Here is a 26,328-nt window from a genome sequence, read left to right on the forward strand (position 1 = left end):
ACAAAGAAATCACTGTCTCTGATTCTGTTCCTTTTTTGTCAAGCAGATATTATTTTAAATTTCCGAACAACATATGTCAGCAAGTCTGGCCAAGTTATATTTGAAGCAAGATCTATTTGTATCCACTACGTGACTACCTGGTTTATCATTGATTTAATTGCTGCACTTCCTTTTGATCTTCTTTATGCTTTCAATGTTACTGTGGTAAGTACTAACCATAGTCTATTTTAATAGTGTTTTTTTTTTTTTTTTCAGAAGATGGTTTTGGTGTTTTGTTTTTGTTTTGTTTGTTTGATTAATTTTTTGTTTGCTTTTTCAAATCTGGAAACTAAAACTGAACGAAGTAAAATACATTGTTATCTTTTGCAGCTGCATTGAGTATTTTTACTTTGAATGCTAAAGGAAGAAATAGAATGTAATCTTACATGTTAATTAAAGGTGTTATGAGGTTGGGTGTCAATGTGGTCATACATTAACATGAAAGCCATATATGTAAATATCTGATCCATTATCCTTAATTTGTATATAGTTGCACTTAGTTCATTATTGCTTACTGTACTCAAATATAATTCTCTGTGGCCTTTGCTTTCTTATGCTGTGTTCAATGATTGAATTTTTCAAGTTTCATAAGTGGTTATGGTGGTAATCATTGTTATGGCCGGTAGAATACATTCTTCACTCCTATAGGAATCTTCTTTCTCTTTACTGACAGGCATTCTAATGCAAAAATTACAGCATGATAAATTTTAAGTATCATGCTAATTTATTTGTGTTCTAATATATATTAGGGTGATCATTAGCTTTGGTTTCAATTCAGCTTTGTTATGTATTTAATTACAAAATGCTTAAGCCACTTTGAAAAATGTGTGGGTCCAATGTCTGTTGATTCCACTTAATGTCAGTTGTGGTGGGTTACATTTGCGTTGGTTAACTTATGCTAAGACAAAGGTTTTTCTTCTCATAGTCCTATTAACAATAGTAGAGTAAGAATGTACTAATCAAAATTAAATAGAATTAGAAAGTTTAATATTGGAAAGATAGTGTTGGCAGAGATTTCTCAATTTTGTGGATTTTTCACATTAAGAGACTTAGGGTTTTAAGCTGTTTGCTTTCCAATTCTCAGGATTTTGATCTTCACTGAACAGATGCACTCAATCTCATTTTCATTAAATGTGAGTTAGAGACATGTACATAGATGATAGGATAGACAAGTATCAGGAAGCAAAACGCTAGTCAGTAAAACTCCTGTGTAAGGTATCCTGTTTGTTTTTATTCATTTAGTTTCATTTCCTTCAGTGATCTCCCTTTTCATTCCATTTGTTATATTAAGAACTGTCAATCTTATGCTAGTAGCTTTTAAAAACAAGCAGTTAATAGATCCACGTTCTTCAATTACTGTGTTGTTTGTTTTGTTGTTGTTGTTGTTTTGTTTATTTATTTGTTTAAACAGTGAGTAATCTATTTAAATGCACTACTATCTCAGTTTGTCCCTTACATTAAAACTGAATAGCCACCATAAATATGTTGGTTTAACTTCTGTTATGATTTTTTCATTGGATGAACCACGTCTGATCTATTTCTTCTTTATTGTTGTTCAGGAACTGATATTCTTTCTGTAGTAACTTACTGAAAATAAAGCATTATCTAATAATTATTTTTACAGTTTAAAAAGTCACAATATTACAAATGTTACTATAATATGATTAGCACATATCTGCTGTTTGTTATTTCTTTTAACTTTTTATTCCCTAACAAGATCACTAATATGGTGGCTAAGAATATCCAGAAACACTGATTAATTGTAGATCCTTCATGAGATGATTAAGGATAGATTCAGTCCTCAACACTTAACTCCTCAAGTAATAAACAATATATAGCCATGTTGATCTAGAAATTAGAATTGACTGACAGGCTTAGCTCCCTGTATGCCCCAAGAGTTAAATGTCTCATTAAAAGTTTTCCAAGGTACAGTCTGTTTCTTCCATTTGCTCTGGCCCAATTTCTGTAGCTAGCTGCTGTATAGTAATGACCAATACACAATGGTCAAGGGCCAACCCTTTATTCCCTCTGGCAATCGAGATGAAATCCAGAATGTAGAAGTCTGTACCCTGTATTCACCCTCACAGACTTAATTCTTTTGTTATCTGTATGATTCCTCAAAGGGAACACAGTGCCTTACTACATTGTATTTTCCATAGTGGTAAGACAAGGCAACAGTCAATATAATCCTCAAGATTGCAATGACTATCAACTGTTTCAAGAGTGGGGGGAGGTGTGAATCACATTCCACTGTTTTTAGACTTTATTGAGTTAATAAGCTATTTCCTCATGTCTGTTCTCAGATTTTCACTCCATCGACTCTCAGATGTTGCCTCAACAGAACGGTGAGAAGGGGCATCAGGGAGCATCTCACTCCTTTGCTGTTCAGGCCCCGGCACAAAGGCCAACTCTTTAGGGATGCTCTAAATTCTGCAAGCTAGGTATAGTGCCATACATACATGGGTATGTATGGCACATATATATCATCCTCTGGTTGGAGATTTGTGTAGTTAGAGCGTGTGAAAAAGCTGTGGAGTCTCTTGCCATCTGTGGAGATATTTCAAAAGAAAAAGGTGAAACCTTAGGAATTGGTCCTACTGCCTTTACACCTTGCAAGGATTCTGCACTATCACTGATGGATAAAAATTCAGCAATCTGAGACCTCAAGCATGTTTCTTCCTAACCTCAGTGCCTGCTGAGACCCTAGCTTCTCTCATCGTGGTATTCATCTGATGTAAGGGATCCCTTCATCCATGGAAATGTTCTGTGAAATGCTGCCGAAGCAAAAAACAGGCTGTTAAGCACTAGTCATCATGATTTAATTTGCTCATCTCTGAGTAACTATTGGTGGTATAGAGCCAGTAAAAAAGAAAAAAAAAAAAGTCACTTTTGGAGGAAAGCCCGTTAACCAAGCAGACAAAAAGAATTAAAGATCACTGCCACTAAAACTTAAAATGTATCACATTCCCTTATTATTTCCTTTTTGTCATAGGACATAATGCTTCCAAGCAGAGAATTCCTTCACTACTTTTGTTGCAACTTTATTTCTCAGTACTTCTCAGTATCACAGAATGCTATGAATGAGTTTTTGTTGGTTTTAGATAAAATTCTGACTCTGTCACTTTGACAGAAAAAGGTTAACCCAGCTAGTCTAAAATGATTAACCAAATGGAAAATTTAGTTGGCTTTATATCTGTGGGCAGAGCAAAATCTACACAGACACAAGTATGAGTGCTGATTCCTCACTTTGTCTTTCTAAATTTATGACAAAGAACAGAAAGCTGCCTGATGGCATTTGAGGTCTTTCAATGACAGATTAGACACAATAGAAGAAGAGTGTTTGGCATAACTAATGAGGAAATTCATTGCAATTATGTATGATTAATTACATCTGTGTTCAAATTTATGAGCAAATTATTTTGGAATGAGGCAGTCTTTGGGCCCTAAAATGAAATGTATCCACTTTAAAAAAAAAAAAAAATCCATTTCTGATTTTCTATTTATATACCCAGCAGTATTTTGTAACCTAATAAAAATGGTAATGATTTAGTCACAGATAATAACTGACTGGGTGCACTTACAGTAACAGTACTTTTGATATTTCTTATTTATGAGAAACTGATTAAAAGAATAATTTCACGTCATCTGTCACTATTTGTTTGTGCTGTGGAGGAACATAAACAATCATATAAAGATAAGGGCTCCATAGTGATGAACACAGCACATATATGCCATCTATATTTATATTTATATATTACTGCAACACCTGTGTGTGTCAGTCATGAACAGGGACCATTTCTGTTAAGAGCGCAACAAATAGAGCCATGTTTAGCTCAAACAAGCTTATGAGTGAGATAAAAAATGGAGACAGGGAAAAAAAAAAAAAGACTGGGAAATGTGTTGCCAGAGAAAAAGAGTCATTTGTTATGATGAACATGACATTCATTTAGAATAATTGTATTTTATTTGTAATATAATTATTTTAATACAAACAAGGCAATTCCATCAAATATTTTAGGGCCTTCTGCCCCAAACTGCAAATATTCTTGTGCTTAAGGACACAGACTTAACTAATTTCACTGACTTATAGTAATAGACAAAAGAATTGCAAGAAGAGAGGACCCTGTATTAGCTTGTGTGCTCTCATGTCAAATCTTATTCCTCACAGCTGTGAAATTCAAAGTCATTTAAACAAGTGTCATGTTTCTGGGTTTTTTTGTTTGTTTGTTTGTTTGTTTTTGTTTTCCCTACTATGTCTGTGAGAAAAAATATAAAGGCTCTTGTGAAAAAAAAATATATATGGGCAGTGAATAGTACATGAAGGTCAGGAGAGAATTACTTCTGCACTATCAAAACTGTAGCAGAAACAAGAATACTTGTCTTTTTTATTTATTTTTCCTTATAGTTTTCCCACCTAATCTCTTAATTTCTGGGGTTGGAATAAAATCAATGGTTCATTAAGCCTTCATGAATAAATTTAAAATACTCCATGTTACAAAGCTTATCAGGCAACTTGCACCCACTTGTTAGAAAATGCACACCTATGAAATGAAGATTTCAGGTTATTAGTGTTGGTAATAGAAGCAGAAAGGTTTAACTTCAGGTTATTCTGGATTATCATAAACAAAAGATGTTGATCCAACAATGCTTTGAGACTTTCTTTTCAGAGAGCTCATTACATTGCTTTGGGAGTGCTATGAAAAGATATGTCAAGTTTGACACTATTTTTTTTTCAGTCTGTAGATGTATGTATCCTGTATTTGCCAAGTATCTAGTAAACCTTAATCCTAATGTCTCATTAATGAAGGAAAGAATGCTTGCTGTTAACGAAAATTGTGCATATTTAGTTTTTGAAAAAATAAAAAATGTGTTGTATTCTAATCTGCATATTGTTTGCTAAAGCAGGTGAAGCATGAGCCGAGAATATTCCATGAAAAGCTGGGAGGTGCACAAGCTCTGGTGTGGATATAGGTTGGAGGATGCTCTGGATAGGATGGGATGGTTCAGGGACTTCTTGCTTTGTGTATTTCTGCATCTTCTCTGGGGCCAGAGCCCATAATCCTCATACACCTAGAGTTCTGAGAATATTTTTTTGTTTTTGAAACATACACTTGAAAGGCAATAGTCTTTTAGGTAAGGAATTTTCAAACTAGTATTGGAAGTTTTAATGGACTCTGTCTGACAGAGTCTTTTGGACTCTGAGTTAGTACAGTGCAGTAAAGGAACCGAGGCCCCTGAACACAAGTTTAAATCTGAACAAAACATCTGAGTCCTTCATTCACCTCTCTTGCTTCCTTACTCTGCAAAATATCTGCTTTGTGTTGTTGCCTCTTCCAGGTTTAATTATTAAGCTGATTTCATGTCATGTATATTTAAGTGGAGCTATGCCTACTGTTTTTTTTGTCTGTTAGCAGAAACTGAAGATCATTGTGTGTTTGAAGATGCTTATTTTGTTGTTTCACACAGGAGTCAAATGAACCTTGAACCAGTCTGATAATTTAGTTTCTTTTCTAGAGCAGGGAAAAATCTAGTTTTGTGCAAACAATTTTTTATGTTAAATCCAAAGGAAGACATTACATTGAAAAAATTCAAAAGGAAAGATATCTCAGGATTTCATTGTATGGTTTAAATCAGAAGTACTAAAGTAACTAAAATAAGTACGTACACAACAAAAGTAAAACTCCATACAACTTTAGAGGATGGAGTTTCCATTCATTGCAGCAAGAGAATAGGGTGATAGAAGTCAAGAGCTGACAAGTTGTTTTCTCTGTTTGTTCTCTTAGGTTTCTCTTGTCCATCTCCTAAAGACAGTGCGGTTGCTCCGCCTCTTGCGTCTCCTTCAGAAGTTGGATCGTTACTCCCAGCACAGCACAATTGTTCTCACACTTCTCATGTCCATGTTTGCCTTGCTTGCTCACTGGATGGCTTGCATTTGGTATGTCATTGGGAAAAGGGAGATGGAACAGAATAACCCCCTTACCTGGGACATAGGTAAGTTATTCTTTCCACCATATACATATATACATGCGTATGTGTGTGTAAGTATACAAAAATATATGTATAAACCATTCAGTGTTTCTTGGCTTTGTACCATATGTAAACCATATGTATATGTACCATATACAATTATTTAATGCTGGTTTTAGAGAAAAGGAATTGCTTAAATCCCATAATTTTTAGTTAGCAGGTTGTACACTGAATGTATGTATTTCTTTAAAGTTAACTATCAAACAAGTAAAGGACAGAAATTTGCACTAAAAATGTTGGAATCTGTATCAAGTCATATAAATTCAAGATGTGTTTCTCAAGATTTTGAAAATTTGATTCCTAAGTAGTCTTCTCTAAATTTATAAACTGAAAAGTGAATTTCTATCTACTTCAATAAGAAAAAATAATTCTCCTTTAAACTCTAAATACTATGTGTTTGAGCTTTGGCATAAGTCTTTCTTTGGCATAGTTTTAAATGATCAGTTTTAAGCACGGAGGAGGAGCAATGGGGGGTGGAACCTTCTCCTTCCTTCCTTTTTTCCTTCCTTCCTTCCGGTCACTAGCTCTTTTAAACATCCACTGAATGAGTTGTCCAAATTACATGGCTAAATGGTAACAAAAACATTCAATAAGAAAAAACAGTCTGTGGGCAATTTCTAACTGAAGAGATTGGTGCTCTGAATTTCAGATCAGCCTGGAAAAGAGGGTTAAAATGGAAAGAAAATGGAAAAAGTGGAAAACAATTAGATTTTTTAAAGTGTTTCCATGTTTAGGAAAACAAGGATCTAGATAGGAAAGAGCTAAACAGATGGTGTAGCACAGTAGAAAACAAAGTTTATTCTGTTTTTGCAAATTAGACAATTTATTAGCAGAGATTCCCTCAAGCATGCTGATTATTCTTTACTGTACAGTGAAAGCAGATAGGCCCTGAAATGTATTCAAGATAAAAAATCCCTTTGGAAATATTGTTTAGCTGATTTAGCTGTGGTATTTTTGCACAGACGACAAGGTGTTTGTCAATGGATAGATGGTATTGGACCTGTCAAGTTACATTGAGGGTTTAGTTTCCAACCCACACTTCTTTCTGTTTTCTTTGAATATTCCAGATTTACTCTTTAGATTCTAAACTTTTTGTTTGTTTGTTTGTTTAATTTTTATTGTTATTTCTAAGGGTTGTATTCCTTTGTGATATTGCAACGGGAAAACAATATACTTTGTATAGGAACCTTATATAGGGTCATTTGACTTTACTGTGGAGATATATCTTTTACTGTATTTTTCAGATGGCATATCAATATTAAGCATCCCTTTTTCTCCCTTTTTCTTCTGGGTCCTTCTGCTTTCTGTTTTTTAATTTTACTTGTATTTACCTTTCACCTAAAATCTATAATGTGTTACCTGAAGCAGGAGATGAAAGAAGGCCAGTGATAAAATTAACTGGGAGGAGGAAACCCTGCTAGTTTTCCTTAGGCTTTTAAATACTAAAAACATAATTAAAATTGTGTGAATAATTTAGGTTATATAAGTTATCTGTAAGAGGAACAGAGTGAATATGAGACTGTTTCATAAACAAACAATATCTGATGGTGAGACAGAGTTTCCTAGAAGGAAAAATGGTTGTTGGGGGAATGATGCAAACACCTCTGGCCAAAGGATCATGAGGTGTATTTGAACATCATTATCTACTATTCTTATCTCCTTTAATTTCTTCTTTCTCTCTAAACCCCATTAAATATCTAATAAAGATACATCTGAAGGGAAAATTACAAGTATGTTAAAAGTGCCTGTCCTCAGATGAGGTGAGGATGCTGTGCAAGGAAGAGGAAAAAGGAAAGAATGTTCAATAAATCTCTCCAGTTTGCCCATAGCTTACTTTAAGCTATTTTATTTTTTATTTTATTTTTTTATTATTATTATTCTAGTTGGTTGTTTATTTCTCTATAAACCTGGTCCGTAACCTGCTGTCGAACACCTCACAGAGGGCAAACCTCTCAAAGAAAAGACTGCACCTGTAGGGGATAATACACAAAGAAAGCCCACTGTGCACAAATTGGTCAAATACTGGTAACAGAAAAACAAATCCAGAAATAATAATAATAATAATAATAATAATAATAATAGAAAAAAGGAAAGTCTCTCTGATGGGAAGTAGCTGTGAAAAAATATTGTCAGCTTGCGTACGCCACAAATTATAGCCTATTTCAAAGCATCCATCACAGTCCTTGTGATGAGGATGGGCTGCATCATTGCCTCCCCCCTGGGTGGGGCTGCTGGCAGTCCCAACTATCTTTTTAGAACAAAACCTAGTTTATTCAGAACAGAGCCATTTCATGTAAGTCTTATTTGTGTCTCAGTGAAGAATGCTCTTACTGGGTTTCCACACATTTCACATCTTCTAGTGGGCTTCCTAGGAAGGAGTTGCTCCTTAACATCCTCCCACTGGCTTGTCTCACCATGAGACTTGTTTCCTGCAGTCAGTGCACCTCCCCATTGCAAAGGCCAGGGCACTTCTTAGCCTCATGCACTCTTAAGCTAAGCCTCCCATCTGGCAAAACTGCCTATTTGTTCAGCTTACAACTTGATTTTGTTTCATTTTTTTTGCCCCAGATGTGTGTTTGTGTATTTTTGTCTGGAAAGCTATTCTACCACCTTCATGGATAGTCTCTGAAATATTTAGATGCTATAAATGTGTAATAAAAATTATACTACAATGAGTCTTGCAAAGCTCATGCAGTTATTGTGCAGCAAATCAAAGTGATAGTAGTTCCATATCTGTCAGAATGGTTATTTCTGAGGTTAAATATTTATGACTCATGTTTTGTTTTTAAGGGAAACAGTTTTAAAATATTTAAATGTTTAAAAAGTATTGGAAACTGGTTAAAACAAAAAAGATCAGAAAATTCCAGAGACCTTGCATAAAGCCATTATTTTGCAAAGACCACTTCAGCATTGATAATTTTTTTATTTAAGATTGTGTGTCACATACATGAACTGAAACAAAATATTAAGTAATTCCTTCAGTCAGTGCAAATCCTATTACTCTATGTATGCAAGCTTCTTGCTGATGAAATATAGTGAACTTAAATCTTGGTCCTCTGTGCTATAATCTTTGCCACTCTGGTGATACAGAGATGATTATATTAACTAGCCTTTCTTTTAACCTTAAGGAAACTTCAAATGACCATTCTACTACACCATTCACACAGCATCTGTGTGGGGGATATTGAGAAGACGTGATTTAGGGTATAAGTGATTATGCAAATTAAAATGAGATTTTGAGATCATAGTGAATCACAAACAAATAATGCACACAGGAGAAAATGTGCTTCTGGGTATAATAAAGGTAATGATTGTAAGGTATTCTAATGATTGTAAGTATTCTGTTCTCTTGCATGAAGGCTTCAGCTGGAACTTTTTCTAAAATTTTGGATAATGCATAAGAGATTTATTAATGCAGGCAAGGCAGTAGAGTGTGGTCCTTATTCTTTGTTGGCAGGTTTTCATTTTTAAATTTTTGATTTAATTATATTAATACTGAAGCTAGAGGCTCAAGTTTCTGTCAGTAGAGCTTATATAAATTTCATTTCAAGGAGCATTAGGAGGCTCTGTAATTGACATCATTAAAAAATATATAATACAAAAATAACATTCCTCTACTTTTTCATTAAACAGAATATGTCTCCCCCTTGGAAACTATACATTTTATTCTTCACTGGAGTGTCTCAGCCAGTGTCTACATGAAGAAGTAGTGCCTTGGGTATGGATACTGCAATGCATACAACAGCTGAAATATAGGGACAGGTTTGTTCTAAGAAGGGAAATCCACTCCAAGACTAAAAAGAAAAAAATATTTTTATGTGTGCATCTATTTTTGAGGAGAGAAAAAAAGAAAAAAAAAAAAGCTCAGAAAGCTTGTGTCACAGATTCAAGACTGAGATCTTGCTAACACTGAAAACCAACATTTTAAACTGTAATGCTGTAACATAGTACTTTGGACCTTGCTGTGCTATCAGATATGCACCATAGCCCAGATCTCACAACATTGACTTTAGTGGGAGTAGCATTTGGTTCTCTGTATCTCTTCCTCTGGCCAATTTAAACAAATGAGGTGCTTAATTTGCATTTGGATTGGGGCAATGGGAGTGATAATGTTCTCCCTACGAAAATACACAGAACAGAAAAGTATATGTACTTTGTGTGCTTTGTTCTTAGTGGTTGTAATTGTAAGCCATCCCCCTCCCCCCCCCCCCCCCGAAAAAAGCCATGTTGTGGCAAAATGAGAAAGATTCGGAGGGAGGGCAGGGGGGGATATTACTGATGAACTGCCATGATGAAGTGGCATTGAGACATTTACTAGTGTTAAAATCTAGATCTTCAACATCTCTTACATAGCTCTTATCTTGATTTTTTAACTGACTATGTGGGGTATTTAGAAGATATTCACTGTGGACATGGCCTTGAGGTGCTAGAGATCTTTACCTCAGCAAGTTTTTCCTCCTCAGAAAGCAGTGACTCTTTGTGCAGCAGCTTAACTCTTATATCCAATAAAAACATGTCTGATAAAAAGCTTTGTTAAATTATTTGCTATTACATTCCATGTTGTTCTCCTTGCTTGTTCTCATGGGTGAAACAGACGTTACCATGACACATGGCACGATTTTCAGCCATCTGTAAAAATAAGATTAATTTTCAGTTAACAGACACAGAACAGAGGCTCGACTGCGTTGAGGTTCCTGACTGATCCTACCACTGTAATTCCTTTGACTTCAATGCATTGGTGCTCATTTCTGTATGTTTAACAATAATCAGATTAAGGCATAGATAAGGGTCTTTATTGTATATCTGTGGTTTTGAATTATTATACGCAGTTCCCTTTCAAATTCTTATCAAATATAAGAAAAGACTTCTAGATCTCTCTCTATAAGAAACAGATTATATTGAAAATGTTTCCTCAATGCTAAAAGCATTCATTCTGTGAGAAACATATGAGCTGTTGAATCTCACCTGTCTTGAGCGTAGCGAGAAGATTAGGAGAAGGCCAAGAGTCAGGAGGCTGCTTCCCATAGACAGTCAAAGCTGTCAGGTATAATTTTTGTAATTGTCTTGCAAAAAATCCTTGCTGACCACCAGAAATTCATCTGCAACTTTCTGTTATTCCACCCACAGTATCACTTATAACATCCAGACTATGGAGGGGTTGTTATTAGAGCACAAATAAATAATAAATAAATAAATAAATAACCCATACTTTTGTACAAAATCAAGTATGTTCACTTTGGGAGAAGCTTTAAAAACAGGTCATTAAACAGCATTCTTCACTTATTTACATCTATTTCCATAGAATACCTCCATTCTCATTTCAGGTTTTTATTCTTTTTATATCTAAGACTCTTGGCTAAAAATCTGTATTCTAGAATAAAATATTGGGTTAGCTTCACTGCTCCAAACACACACATTCATCAGGTTAGAAATGGCATGTGTAGATTTATGAATCCTTGCAGGGAAAAATGAACTTTATGCTGACTGAATTGCAAAGGACATCATTCACAAGCCATGATCAGTTGTTCATCTCAATCTCCCATCTCTGTACCTGAATGTTTGATTTTAATCTTTTCATCTGCTTCATTATGTTTTTGATTACTGGTATTTTTAATATTTTGTTGTCAGCAATAACAGAATCTATTACTTTGGAACTCTAGTCCTTTCTAATTTTTAAGAGGTGGCTTTAAGAAAAGGAATAAAAGATACAGTTGTATCTTGCATAAGTGCTGACATTTTCATTTAGTAAAATGAATTATAATGCTATATAACCTGGGAAAACTGTATTGAAGGTCCTTTTTTTGTGTGTGTGGAATATACATATATCTGTTTGTCTGTCTATTTTGGATATCAGGAGGAGTGAATTAATCTGGCTGAAAATTAATTTCTAGTTTATATATGAAGGAAATGGTTGATGGCTGCCAATCTTGTGAAGTATTCTGGGCCATCAGTGTCTTAGAGACTCAGTCTCTAAATTTGGGTTATTTCTTGTAGCACTTTCATAAAATAATTAATCTGTGGATTGTGTTACATGACTAATGAATATATTAATTGGATAAAGCAAGACAATTACTTTGAAGCCATGACAATTTTCAAAGCACCCATCTCACAAATAATTACGAACTGCATTTATTACCTTGTATATTCTTTGAAAACAAACAAACAAACAAAAACAAGGAAGTACCACAATACTGAAGTATTTACCAGTGATAAAATAGCCTAACACAGTTGAAAAGAAATATGAAAGGAGAATGCCTTTCTTCTCTTCTAAGAACTAAAATAGTTTAATTATAATCATGAAGAAATTATAGTGAATAAATGCATTTAATCATTTCAAAACAACTTTGAAATATTTCTTTAAATTGTGATAAATACCTAAATAATTAAAATAATTCCAGTGTAGAATGCTAGATTTGAGACATGATTCGAAGAATCTTATGGTAAGAAATATTTATGAAAGAAATCTTTTTCTTTTATCTGATTGTTTTACACTTTGGAATAAATATGAGCAGAGGATGATTTTTTTTTGTTTTGTTTTGTTTGTTTGTTTTGTTTTGTTTTGTTTTACTTGTTTGTCAGTCTTTTAGAATAGACAGAGAGAAATTTAACTGCCACAAATAGGTTTATAATAGTATAGTAATATAATAATAATAGGTTTACACTTGTAATCACCTCACCATATGCTGGAAATTCATGTGGAAACACATTCTGTGCAAGGTGAGGACCTACCTATATAGGTCTCATAAAGGCTTATCTGAAAATGTGGCCCTCCTTTTCTGCCTGCTTTATAAGTAATATATACATTTTAGGAAAGTTTTTGTTTGTTTGCTTTAAATTAACAAACATCCCACATTTCAGACCTATGTATACCATACCTTGTCAGGATTTACAATATAAATTTAAATTTAAAAATAACCTTAAATCTAATTTTGTGGAAATCATTCAATTTTGCATTTGAAAACCCAAAATATTCTGTGTTTGACAGAGCTGTGGGAAGCCAAAGTATCATTTGTTGAACTGAACTGAAACATTTCCTTTATGTTAAGTTTAACATTAATTTGTATCTCAGCTGCTTTGAGCCTTAGTCAGTTTTATTCTGTCATTCTTCCCTGCTTTTCTTTTCTACAGGCTCAGTTCCTTGATTAAGCTACATTTTCCTTTGCATACCGTACCTTGCCTTCTGATTGAACCATTCTAGTAATCACAAAATACCCCAGGACTAACATACCCTATTGGATTTGCAGTCCAGACAAGATAGGGATGAAAGTACCTTATTAAAAGGATTGTGAGGTTTTTATGTATTCAGTAATACAATTCCAAGGTTTTGTACCTAGGACAAAAATTTTGGACAATTTTTAAGTGAAAAGTAAAAATCTGGTGTGTGGATGAAGCCCCTGAGGTTTGACAAAGTTGAAAATGTCCTGCTGTGTCTAACTGCAGATTACCTACATATAGTTCATTAATTCTACAAAACATTTTTTATCTCAGTGGAAAAACTGTATCTGGACCAATTTCTCCAAGTGTAATAGAAATTTTCAGTGCTATGTACAGGGGGAAAATCTGCTTAGTATACACCCGATGAGGGAATAGTCCCAAGAGGTAAAGTAAAACCATGATCTTTCCACACAGCTTCTGTAACAGAAACAGTGTAGAGAGTGTAATTTCTTGAAAGTTGCAAATATTCTGTATAAAAACCTTGCTCAGTCAATCATTACATCAGACTCTTTATGCTTAAATGCTGTACTTTTGATCATAGAGTTTTGGCTGGAAAGAACCCCTGGGGTTTAGCTAGTTCAGCTAGCTGGCTGTAGTAGGACTATCATCAGCAATTAATCAAATCAATTCCACTCAAATCATGAAAGCTAGCAAGAAAGAAAGCTCCTCTGTCTCCTTTGGACATCTTGTTCTGGGATTACACTACACTTCATGGAGAACTTTGTACTACTTTGCTAAAACATTAGTGTATATTACTCATTGCTGGAGTAGGATGTTTTGTTAAAATTTCTCAGAAGTTACTACCTCTGGTTTCAAAGACCATGGTCAAGTTGTTAAAATTAGTATGTCTCAATCCAATTTAAAAACGGGAAGTCTTCACAATTATCTTTTGAAACATTTTCAGCAGCTGCATTTTATTTGAGTGGACTGCCTCTTTCAGCCACATCTTTTAGGTAGAGACCCTAGGGTTTTAGAATGTCATATTTTATTCCATAGTGATCCCATAATGCCTGCTATATTTTTTCCTTCTACAGTGCAAACATTCATTACATTTTTAATCTAGAAAAGTCATTTATGTATATTCCTACTTTCTATTTATCTATCCTTCCTTCAGCAGAGCAACAGTTTGATGAAAGAAGGGTTTTCCTGTTACCAGAATAGAAAATAATTTCCATATAAAAAATGAAGAAATTATTCAAGACTCTTTTCTTTCCAGACTCTCTTCCATTTTCACTGACCTTGGAAATATTCATGCTTCTTTTGTACCTTTGGTTGACAAAGTTTAAGGTGAACTAGTAACTACTTTCAGGAAAAAAAAAAAAAAAAAAAAAAAGATTGTGAGGTCATGGTATTCTATATTCTATAAAATTTTACACAAGCCAGATTCTGTAAAATAATTATACCTAATTATATTAAATCATTTTTCATTGTCAAATCTACGATAACTATGGATAAAAATGCCAAAGCGTAGGATTATATCACACCCTTCAAAATGACTTCTTAGGTCTGTAGATATGGATGTTTTATTCTCAGAACTGCTGTCACTTTAAACGCATGGAGTGCTTTCCTATTGACACACTAGCTTTCTTGTTTTGCTATGATGTTAAGATATACCACTGAAGTGAGATACCCCCTGTTGTAGATTCTCCCTCACAAAAGCTCACTGTATTTGGATCTCAACTTGCTTCATTCAAATGATACGTAGAAAAAATCATATTGAAAAAAATGTTACTTAGGTTATCAAGGATCCTTATTCAAGGATTAGAGGATTAAGAGAAGGCAAGAGTAAATGAAGGATTTCTGTGTAACACTAGTTGATATGTAAAACAATAGAAACATTACTGTGCGTTAATTTAATGTAGTGTTTATCATATGACTGCCTGGTTAGGGCAGCATTGTTTCAAAGAAAGCAATGGAATGGCTCCTTAGGTAAGAATGCAGAAGAAAAGATTTAGATTATATTGTGGAATCTATGAAGCAAGCAAGGATAGGATTGTGGTGAGTGTTAGCATACTTAGCTGTTACCTAACTAGCATGGATGCTATTAGTGTAGAAGACAAGGAGAAATGGAGGTCATGTACACTGTAACAGTCTATAATGACCTGAATTGACCTCTTACTCTCATATCGTCCCGTGTGATTATGCTGGGTAGCCATATGAAAACTAGCATGATGATGTTGCAACTCTGAATTAATCCTTTCATTTGTAATTAGACCTACTCAAGGAAATATTTATGTGCTGAGGAATCTGCCCCTGTTTTGTAAAGTTGGGAGGCTGCATTTGAATGGATAGAAGTTGCTGAAAATTGACTTGATTGCTGGAGTGAGGGAAGTGGCAGGAGTGAGGCAGGGTTGACAATTGTATTAGTTAGCTTTGAGAAGCAGAGATAACTCTTACTGAGGAGTCTAGAAGTAAACAGTCCTACTCTTGCAGACCACTGGCTAACAGGCAGTATGAGAAAGAGAGTGTAGCACACTTCACTGTTTTTTATAAAATATATGATCTTCTTGTTGCAAATAAGTATCTCTTTGTTTTACAGAGATTTTAAGGTATAGATTACCTCTGTCATTGCCTCCAGGAGAGTCTATTTACAGATTCTGTTTCAGGAGTGAGTATATTAAACTCACTGTTAGGAACAAAAAATTGCCATATAAATGAAGTGCTGAAAGACTCTAGCTTGAGTTTCTTTGGTGGTGAGAACTGAGCAGATGAGAACATCAGGGCAGAGGTGAAATTAATTTACCAACTATGATAAGAATTACATAATTAGACTATGCCACACTGCATACATGTAGATCCACAATTTTGCTGGCAGCTTTAAAACTGATGCTCTTTAAGGTTTTTGTTTGTTTGTTTGTTTGTTTTGGGGGTATTTTTTTCATATTTTGATAACAAATGTTTCATTTTAGTGTGATTCATATTGCCTTAAGGAGGAGGGTAATAATTTCTTAAAAGAAAAAGGAACATATCATCTGTAGTATCTCTAACCTTTTTCTTCAAAAATTGGACTCTGAACATATAAAACTGCAAAGCAGGTTCCTAACACTTCAGCTGACAGCATAAAAAAGTGTCAGAACCGTTAATTTTATTGGAACAGCATCTGGGATCCTAGTTATGGGTCAGGACCCTCTCGTCTCCATTGCTCAATTAACACAGAATAGAAAGGCTGCTCTTGCTCAGAAGGGTATTAAATTCTAAATATGAGATAAGAAAAGCTCTAACAGATGGGTACAGACTGATGGAGCAGAGGAAAGCAAAGAGGGCATATATAAACATGCTCTTTTCACTGAGTGAACTAAAAGCACTAACATTTCTAATTCCACACTTAGCTGCAAAGTGTTTGATAGCCTGGAAAATGACAGTAGCATCCACTTTGCCTAAGGAACAGCAATGTTAAATGCTGAGACTCTTTGAGAAGTAGATGATTTACAAATTATTTATATATTTCCAATGACAGAGTTGTAATTTTATTTCTTAAATTACCTATATGTTTAGCCTTGCATGTTTTACCTATAACCTAAAAATTAAGTGAACATTATAGGAGACAACAAAAAAAGAGTTAATTTTCTTATGTTGTTAATTTATTTTAGTTTATAACAAACTTTTTTCTTGGTTAACAAGCATAATTAAGAATAAAGTCATTTGTCTTCACTGCAAATAAATCAATGCCATCAGAGCTATTTCCATGCACTTTGCTGATTAAAAAAAAAAAAAAAGTTTCATTAAAATATAATTGACTGTCACAAAAGTGGATATTGCAGACATCCCCACTTGATCTTTTCAATGAAGTGTGGAAGAGGAAAAAAATGCTGGCTTGCAAAAGCAAGAAGGATATAAATCTCCCATGTATCTAAATTTAGCCATCTGACGAATTACTGTAGAGAAGATCTGTGCATGCTTACCACAGAGAAGAGTATCCAGTGTGTTTCTTTTCTACATTTATCTACTTGATAAATGAGACTGAGCAACTTATGTCCTAGTTCTACAGGAATGCAGGTGCACTTATCTTTTACACTGGAGATTCTATGCAACAGTAAGCAAAAATGTTTAGAGAAATATGAAATATCAAGGGAAATGTGTTCTTTGCAAATCTGCTTAGTTAGATCTCAAAACAGAACCTTATGTGTAATAGAGTCAGGTCTTGGAATAAACACATCTCTACTGTAAAGGAAATATTTATATTTGTGTTATACTAGGAGACTGTAGCAAAAGTGTATTGGAGGGTTCCTCAGCATCATGAACAAAAGATCTGTCTAATTCTCTGGATTGTTTATTCATCTACAGAATATCAGTTGAGTGCCCCAGAGACACATTCTGCAGCCTTATGTGGCAGCAAAGTAGTAACACAGCTTGAGGTTATACGGACAAGCCATCCAAAGCCTGCCCAGTCAGCCTCAGGGACAGCCCACCAAACAGGGCAAGCTCATAAATCCAGTTCCCATTCCACATGACAATGGTCCTGGAGGAAAAGTCCAATATTAACCTTTAGGGTTATGCAGAGCACCAACTAACTGTTTGGAGACTGTCTTGGAGCTCCACTCAAAAAGACTTGTCTCCACCCATCCCAGTCCCATCTCTTCTGTCATCTTTCACCAGAATGCACTATAGCTGTAGACATGAAATAACTTCTTTGGAAAGAGAGTTTTTATCCACACGTTGAAGGAAAAATGAAAGTAGCTAATTCACGTGAACTATCTATATTTTGCACCTTAAGAAATATCTGAGGCTCTGACTGTGGTACTGTGTCTAGACTGGTCCTCAGGAGATTGTCTAGAAAAACAAAAGTGCAGAAAAAGAGCAAAACTTTATTTTGCAGTCAAAATAAGTTAGGATTTCATCATCTAGTAACGTTAATGTTTAATGCAAGCACATGATGAAGTTTTGTAAAGAATCTGGGGCTTGAAATGTGTGCAGCTGTTGGTAATTCAGGTACACTGTGCTTTGTGCAGTGTTTACATAGCATTTTGCATTAGGTGGAAAAGCTACAGAACTTCAGCCTGTTCTTGCTTGACTAAACAAGTATTTTTTAAAAGGTGTCTTTCCAACAATGTTTTTTACAAAATGCTAGTATTACAAGCATTGTAAATCAGGCCTATTTCTTTATCAATTACAAGCTATGAATGTGTCCTGGAGTGATCAACCAGAGAAACTTTGGAAATAGTAGTATAATCCATGAACATGTTGTAGTACTTTCATTTGGTTGAATTAAAGGCTCCTCTTGGATAAAAAGTCTCTCTCCTTGCACCTGTGGCTTTCTTAAATGAAAATATTAATTATTTAATGGACCCAACCTTGCTGATGACTAGAGATGAAATGGATGAAATGCTTCCCACGGAGGAATTTTGCCAGTATTCCCAAAGGCACATCAATTTTATCACAAGAATATATAAATTTTACTTTCTTACTATAAGCAATGATATCTGCAGCCTTCTCACAGTCAATTTAGAGTTGAGTTTTGTCAAATAATTAAAACTTAATTGTCATTTTTTTTGGCACTTCTATGGGCTCAGCTGTGTTTTTGTTGTTATTAGCGATATTACAATTAGATCTTAGGTTTGTTGTTTTTTTGTGTTTTTGTTTTTTTTTTAATCCCCTGATTGAGCACCTCTTCATCCTTAAACTACTGAGTTCATCGAATATTTATTGTACCATGAAAGCTTCATTTTCAGTGAGTACAACGGTCAATATCTTGTTATGACTTTGTCTAGTTACATGAGTTAAAGCTCTACAAAATGTAATTATTTGTACGATAGCTTCTAAGCATATATTCAATTAGAAATACAACAGCCAATTTATTTACAAAGAGTATTAGTCAGCCTTACAAAAGAATTCCATAGGATGTCACTTTTCAAATTAAATTCATTTTCAGTAGACCTGACAAAGGTTAAGCTTGTATCTAAAAATGCTGCTACCAGAGGGAGTACACATTTAGTTTGGAAAGCTGCTTGGGTTTCAAAAGCCTAAAACATCTGTCTCATTGCATGTTTCCTGATTGTTTAAAAACTTTTCATAAGGTTCTAGGGAAAGAGATGGTTTTCTCTAGACCAGAGTCGAAGAAAAACACCAGTCAATATATCTGCTAAGGGTAAATTTGAGGCAGGCATTTCAAAAGGGACCAGATGCTTTCAACTGAAGAAATTAATGTATCTTGAGTCTGCAAGCTTTATGAAACAATAGAGAATACATGGGCCCTCTATTTTCATCTTCATTTTTCTTTTCTGACTGCTCAGTGTCGAAGTTCAAACTTTCTCTTGGTGATGGCATAGATGATAAAATCAATGGTAAAATTCCCAAAGCCTAGCAGAGTATTATAACTTCATCTGACATATCTGCAAATCCAGTGTTTGTTTGTTTTTTTTATTATTATTATTATTTGGTCCATAATAAATAACAGAATTGTAAGGGTTGGAAGGGACCTCAAGAGATCATTGGGTCCAATCCCCCTGCCAAAACTGGTTCCCTAGAGCAAATTGCACAGGTAGGCCTCCAGACGGGTCTTGAATATCTCCAGAGAAGGAGACTCCACAACCTCCCTGGGCAGCCTGTTCCAGTGCTCAGTCACCCTCACTGTGAAGAAGTTCTTCCGCATGTTGGAGCGGAACTTCCTGTGCTCCAACTGTGGCCATTTCCCCTGGTCCTGTCCCCAAAAACCACTGAAAAGAGGTTGGCTGTATCCCTTTGTCTCCCACACTTCATGTATTTATAAACATTTATAAGATGTTTTTGATAAAGAAATGAGATAGATGCAAAGATATGTCCCAGATATCAGCATTATTAGGAACATATTTTGTCTTGGATTTTGGCTCGTGCCCATCTCTTACATCATCTATTAATTTGGGAAAGATGTAATAAAGATTCTATCCAGAATTCTATCTCCAATGGGAGTCAAACAACATTTTTATTGCATCTATCTGTTCCAAGCGTCCACTTAATTTCTAGTATGACAACGACCCTAAAATTTGCTTCTTGTAAATCCCCACGTATTATTTTGGAGAGGAGATATCTCATCAAGTTTCCATTCTGAGAATGGCGTGGTTTTGAAACTCAACTCCATTTTTCTTTTCATTTTGAAATGTTACTTTTATTTTCATTCCCATCATTAACAAGATCCCCAAAATATGCTGTTAATAATTTCACATGGAGACATAAATATGTAAGATTTACATGAATGCACACTATGTTTTGATTTATGCACTATGCTTTAAAGAGCTGAACATCTCAGATCAGAAACATGAAATCTTCTTATAAAATTTACCTCTCTCCCCTCTATGGATTTTATCTACTTAATAGAAAGAGATGTAGCATACTTGATAGAAAAAGGGAACTTTTTCCCACTTCGATTACACATTAAAGGGATTTTTTGGTGTTTTTTGTTATCTGTAATGTGGTACACATCAAGCAAAATTGTATAAACTTTTATATATATCCACGGAAAATGATCGGTAGTTTCCATCGTGGAAATATCCATGTGTCTTACTTCTGTTGACACTTAGTACACTGAGCCCAGAGGTTAATTATAATCTGCCTTGTACAAGGTTAACATAGTTAACTCTTCGCTACCTGAACAAGCTGGTGCAATGTATGCACCAGATCAGTACAAACGATTATGACACAGACATAGCAAAATTGGGGGAAATTCTTAAACAGACATAAATTAGATTTAAAATTATCTTGTTAATGAAGGAAAGTTGATACTACAGACTGTGGAGAGTAGATGCCTTTGCAATGCATTGATATGAAGCACTCATCTCCATACCTGCTGTAGGCATCACGTCACTTCCCCAGCAGCACAGATCATACCGGGACACCAGTCCCAAGGTTGCAGAGGATAGTATGCCCTGAGTGGCCTTGCATGCCCCTGCTGCAAATAATCCAGCCACAGGCAGTTGAGGTAAAACTATTTCATACAGTCCAAGGTAAATCTGTTTCATTTCTATTTCATGTAAAGAATTTCCCTACACAAAATTTGACTACGTAGCTCTGATTGTAGCCGATGTTCCTCTAGTACTTTCTCTAACTCTTTCTAGTTAAAGAAAAAATATTATAATTCAATCCATTGTAATAAGGAATATACTCCGTTAAGACTCATATTTTACACTGAAAATAAAATAAAATAAAATAAAATAAAATAAAATAAAATAAAATAAAATAAAATAAATAACAAATTAACGTAACATAAAATAAAAACATTTTGATTAAGCTCCTTTGGGCATTACTTTAATAATTACTTTAATCATATTAATCAGACTCTTGGTGCTTGAGAAAATTAATGTCTTTTACAAGCTCAACCTGGCCACTATAGTTAAGGACAACAAAAAAATGTTTTTATAAATATATTAACGGTAAGAGGAGGGCCAAGGAGAATCTCCATCCTTTACTGGATGCAGGGGGGACATGACTACTGAGGATATGGAAAAGGCTAAGGTTCTTAATGCTTTCTTTACATCCATCTTTACTAGTCAGACCACTTATCCTCAGGGTACTCAGCCTCCCAACCTGGAAGTCTGGAATGGAGAGCAGAAGAAACCACCCACAGTTCAGGTGGAAACAGTTAGAGAACTGCTGCTCCACCTGGACTGTCACAAGTCCATGGGGCCAGATGGGATCCACCCAAGGGTGCTGAGGGAGTTGGCGGATGTGATTGCTGGGCTGCTTTCCATCATCTATCAGCAGTCATGGTCATCTGGAGAGGTCCTGGATGACTAGAGACTTGCTAATGTAACACCCATCTATAAGAAGGGTTGTAAGGAGGACCCAGAGAACTACAGGCCTGTCAGCCTGACCTTGGTGCCAGGAAAGGTAATGGAACAGGTCATCCTGAATGGAATCATAGAGCATATGTGGGACAACCGGGTGATCAGGCCCAGTCAGTATGGGTTCATGAAAAGCAAGTGTGCCCAGGTGGCCAAAAAGACCAACAGCATTCTGAATTGTATCAGAAGTAGTGTAACCAGCAGGACCAGGGAGGTGATCGTCCCCCTGTATTCTGCTCTGGTGGGGCCACACCTTGAGTAGTGTGTTCAGTTTTGGGCCCCTCACTTCAAAAAAGACATAGAAGTCCTGGAGCACATCCAGAGAACTATGAAGCTGGTGAATTCTTATGAGGAGCAGATGAACTGGGGTTGTTTAGTCTGGGAACAGGAGGCTCAGGGGAGACCTTATTGCTCTATACAGCTACCTGAAAGGAAGGAGTGAGGAGCTGGGGGTCAGCTTCTTCTCGCAGATAACTAGCAATAGGACTAGAGAGAATGGCCTCAAGTTGTGCCAAGGGAGGTTCAGGTTGGAAATTAGGAGAAATTTCTTTTCAGAAGGAGTAGTCAGGCATTGGAACAGGTTGCCCAGGGAAGTGGTGGAGTCACCATCCGTGAGGGTGTTTAAGAAAAGTTTGGACGTGGTTCTTAGGGACATGGTTTAGTGGGTGATATTGGTGGTAGGGGGATGCTTGGACCAGATGATCTCGGAGGTCTTTTCCAACCTTAATGATTCTATTCTATGATTTATAAAATTTGTTTTCTTTCTCACTTTATAATTTTTTTAGGAAAGTGTGTTAGCAAAATAAAGACCAAGCGGGGTAAATTAATCTACTAGCTCCATCTCTGCAGCCTAAGGTTGTTGACATGTCATATAGGTGCACCTCAGGTTTTGTTTTATACATACGATATTTATTTAATATCTTTATTTTGAAAAGAGCAAGAACACATGCCCTATTTTTTACTATTGTACAACTGTGCTATCTGGGCATATATGATGCAGCTGTGTTTACACAATCCTAGAACCTGCAGCTGCATGACACTTTCAAGGTTGTAGGGTTTTCTATTTGAAATGTTAAGAAAAGTGGGGTTGGAAGTATGATTGCTCCTGTCATCACTGGGGGTCTTTAATACTAAAACCATCTACTTTGGTATCTGTGTGCCTCTTCTAACATAACAAGCAAAATTCCATGATGGATCAAGCCTGTAAAGAAATCATACATTTTATGACAATGAAAGGATAACAGTGATGTTTTCTGGGATTAAGTAGTTGGAATGGTGCTGTTTAATGTATTAATTGTCTAGAAAAAAATGCAAATGACATAGCAGAAAAAAAAATGCACTTGTCAAAAATATTTTGGCTAGACAGGGATAAAAAGGACTTTAAGGATATTTAGAACAATACTTTAAATAAGTAATCACCATAGGAGCAGAGGCAATGATTATTTAATAAAGCAGAGTCATGCACACTGGAAGAAGTAAAATTTGGTACAGAATACATAAAACTTGTCTTAGAGATTGATATCATAAAAAATTTTACCTAAAAGAGGGAGTTGGATTACTTATATTTTAGCAATTGTTTTGCCCTAAGATTTATTTTCTGGGGGGGTAATATATCACAGAATCACAGAATCATCTAAGTTGGAAGAGACCTCCAAGATCACCTAGTCCAACCTCTGACCTAACACTAACAAGTCCTCCACTAAACCATATCACTAAGATCTACATCTAAACGTCTTTTAAAGACCTCCAGGGATAACCTCAAACTGTTTGCTTCAACTTAGCTTAGCAGGCATAGCATACACAAACTTCTGTGTTAAAAGTTATAATCTATTTACATCAAATGGCCGTATGTGCTCCATTTCAGAGCATTTTTTTTCCTTATTTTGTACTATTTGGGAGCTTGTTTATATTTTCTATGTTTTGTTCTCCAATATTTCTAGATTTTTTTTTATTTTTTTATTGCTTGTTATTTCATAAGGTACAGTTCTGGGATTGTGACTGCTGTTAGTTTGTGTGTTAATAAAATCACATGAACCACCAGTTTCAAGATACACTCGAGACACACTCAACATAGTCCATTTTTCTTATCCTTCGATCCATTCTACTGTTTGAATTAAACAATGAGCACTTAGAATATGATAAACCTGTGATTTTTCTAGAAGTTGTAAGTCTGTTCTATAGCCAAGTCTGTCAGGTGCGATTTTGTAGAAGTATAAAGTATAAGTACCATCTAATAAAGCCACTGTCATTTTTTTGTGTTTTCATTTAGAGCCCCAAAGTTTTTTAGATGAATTGGAAAAGTGTTCTTGAAACTGAAACATAGCCCTTAAAGATAACCCAGACCGGACAGTATCCTTTAGGTTTACCCTATACTCATTCGTTACATATTCCCTTTCCCTAATACCAGCATAACATGTTTATTTTCTTGCATGAAAGAGCCAAGTATGTTCTGGCCATAAATGAAGTTCAAATACTCTTTAAAGACAAAAAGGTAATGGTGAAGGGGCAGATAGGCCTTCCTACCTTTGTTCCCTAGGAATACAAGAGGCCCCCTGAATTAGATATGGAGCTGCAGCTGAGAGAAGGTTTGTCCCACTCTTGTTCCAGCATCATGACCCCTGGGATCTTGGGGGAAGCATTCCTGCTTTCAGGTGTTTGGGGATGCTCTAAGACGCAGTCTTCAAAAATACCTTTTTGCATTTCCTGACACAGTAGTCCAGAATAAACCAGAGAGTTTTGGTTTACTTTCTAACTAGGGAAAAAAAAAAAAAAAAGTGTGTCTGTTTTATAGAATAAATGGTATTGGTAGTTAATTAGTTAGATAATGCAACTATTTTCTAAGTTGCTTAAATTAAATACCACTTAACATAGTTAACATTTTGGTATACTAAGTGTCTGTCATAAAAGGAAAATCTAAGTAATAGTATAGCATGAACCTATAAATTATGGAGTGACTTACCTGCTCTATAAAGTACAAGCACCAAACTGAGGGAAGACTGAGTTTCTGAATGCCTTGTAAGTGAGATAATGTGCTTTACAGCTAGTTGTAAAGTACATCATCTACAAATGCATAAATTCATGTTTATTTCTTCTGGTACATTTATTTATATCTTCCCAGATATAGATAAATGAGACTCGCTATGGATTCTTCCAGCAAGTTTTAAAGTAGCCTAGTGGAGCTGGATACCCAATTGCTACTGACTTTTCTAAAGGGAGTTGATTACACAAGTGTTCTTTTTCCCTTTGAAAAGCCTTCCTCTTAATTACGTTAATTGATGTTTTAACATGTTTTCAAAGTCATAGATCTATATCTAGGTAATGTTAATTCAGAACCAGACAAGTTTCATAATGCTAAATTCTAGGATGCTCCCTCTTTGACTATGAGGTATATTTATTTTTTCTCTTCTTCCCTGAGGGCAGAAATTAATTACCCAAGTTTGCCAGAGAATCTGCTGAGAGCTGTTACCTACAGGAATCAAAAAGCAAAAGGCATTGTTTCTGTTCTCATGACTATAGGGTAATGAAAATATTTACAGACAACAGTTTCTTGTCTTTACCTCCACCAGGAAAAAATATATTGCTATCAACAAAAAATCTCAGAAGTATAACTGATCTGGAAGATATTGGAGCATTATATATACTTTGGCTGAAACTTCATTCTATATCATTTCTTCAGAAGGTCCTGATGAGAATCATCTTTAACAGACGGAAATGAGAAGCTGTTTATCATGTCCTTATCTACAAATCAGAGCAATATATTTATCTGGTTTTCACTTTCAGATTTACATTTCTCTTCCAAATCTCATGATCCATCTTTAATGAAAGTTACCAAATAACTTCTCCTTACATAGCAAACCATTTGTAGAAATTGTTAACAATTGCTAACATTTGCTAATTGTTACTGTTGTAGCTTAATGATAAGTCATTCATCTTACCGATTAAGCTTATTCGTCTGATCCTAAATTACATCACAGAACTAGGCACAGAGTGGTGAACTATTCTTGAGTAACGATGCAGAGAGACTTCCTTGGCTAGAAGTGTTTGTTTGCAACTGTAACATGTTAATATTGTATTTGGTATTTCAGTAGTACAATTATTATAGAACTCATATAGAGATTTCTACTGTTTGATACACTTTAAGCACATATTTTGGCACCATATCTCAGCTACTAATAATGGATCTTTTGTGATGGTGTTTCATTAGGGTTTTCTTTTTTTCTTTTTTCTTTTTTTTTCTTCTTCATAAAGTGTGTTGTAAAGGAGAAGCCAGTTTAAGTGTATCTGTCAATTAAAA

At 35.1% G+C, this 26,328-nt stretch overlaps 1 protein-coding gene across 1 annotated transcript in view; it reads left to right on the forward strand.

Moving 5' to 3' along the window:
* KCNH8 (potassium voltage-gated channel subfamily H member 8) overlaps positions 1–26,328 on the forward strand; it is a 191,294-nt gene that overhangs the window by 114,481 nt on the left and 50,485 nt on the right. The window contains exons 6-7 of the mRNA XM_013171969.3: positions 47–204; positions 5,823–6,030. Coding sequence (XP_013027423.1) covers positions 47–204; positions 5,823–6,030 — 366 coding nt within the window. The remainder of the gene's footprint in view (positions 1–46; positions 205–5,822; positions 6,031–26,328) is intronic.

Source organism: Anser cygnoides, chromosome 2 (genome assembly GCF_040182565.1).
Source record: "Anser cygnoides isolate HZ-2024a breed goose chromosome 2, Taihu_goose_T2T_genome, whole genome shotgun sequence".
Taxonomy (NCBI): domain Eukaryota; kingdom Metazoa; phylum Chordata; class Aves; order Anseriformes; family Anatidae; genus Anser; species Anser cygnoides.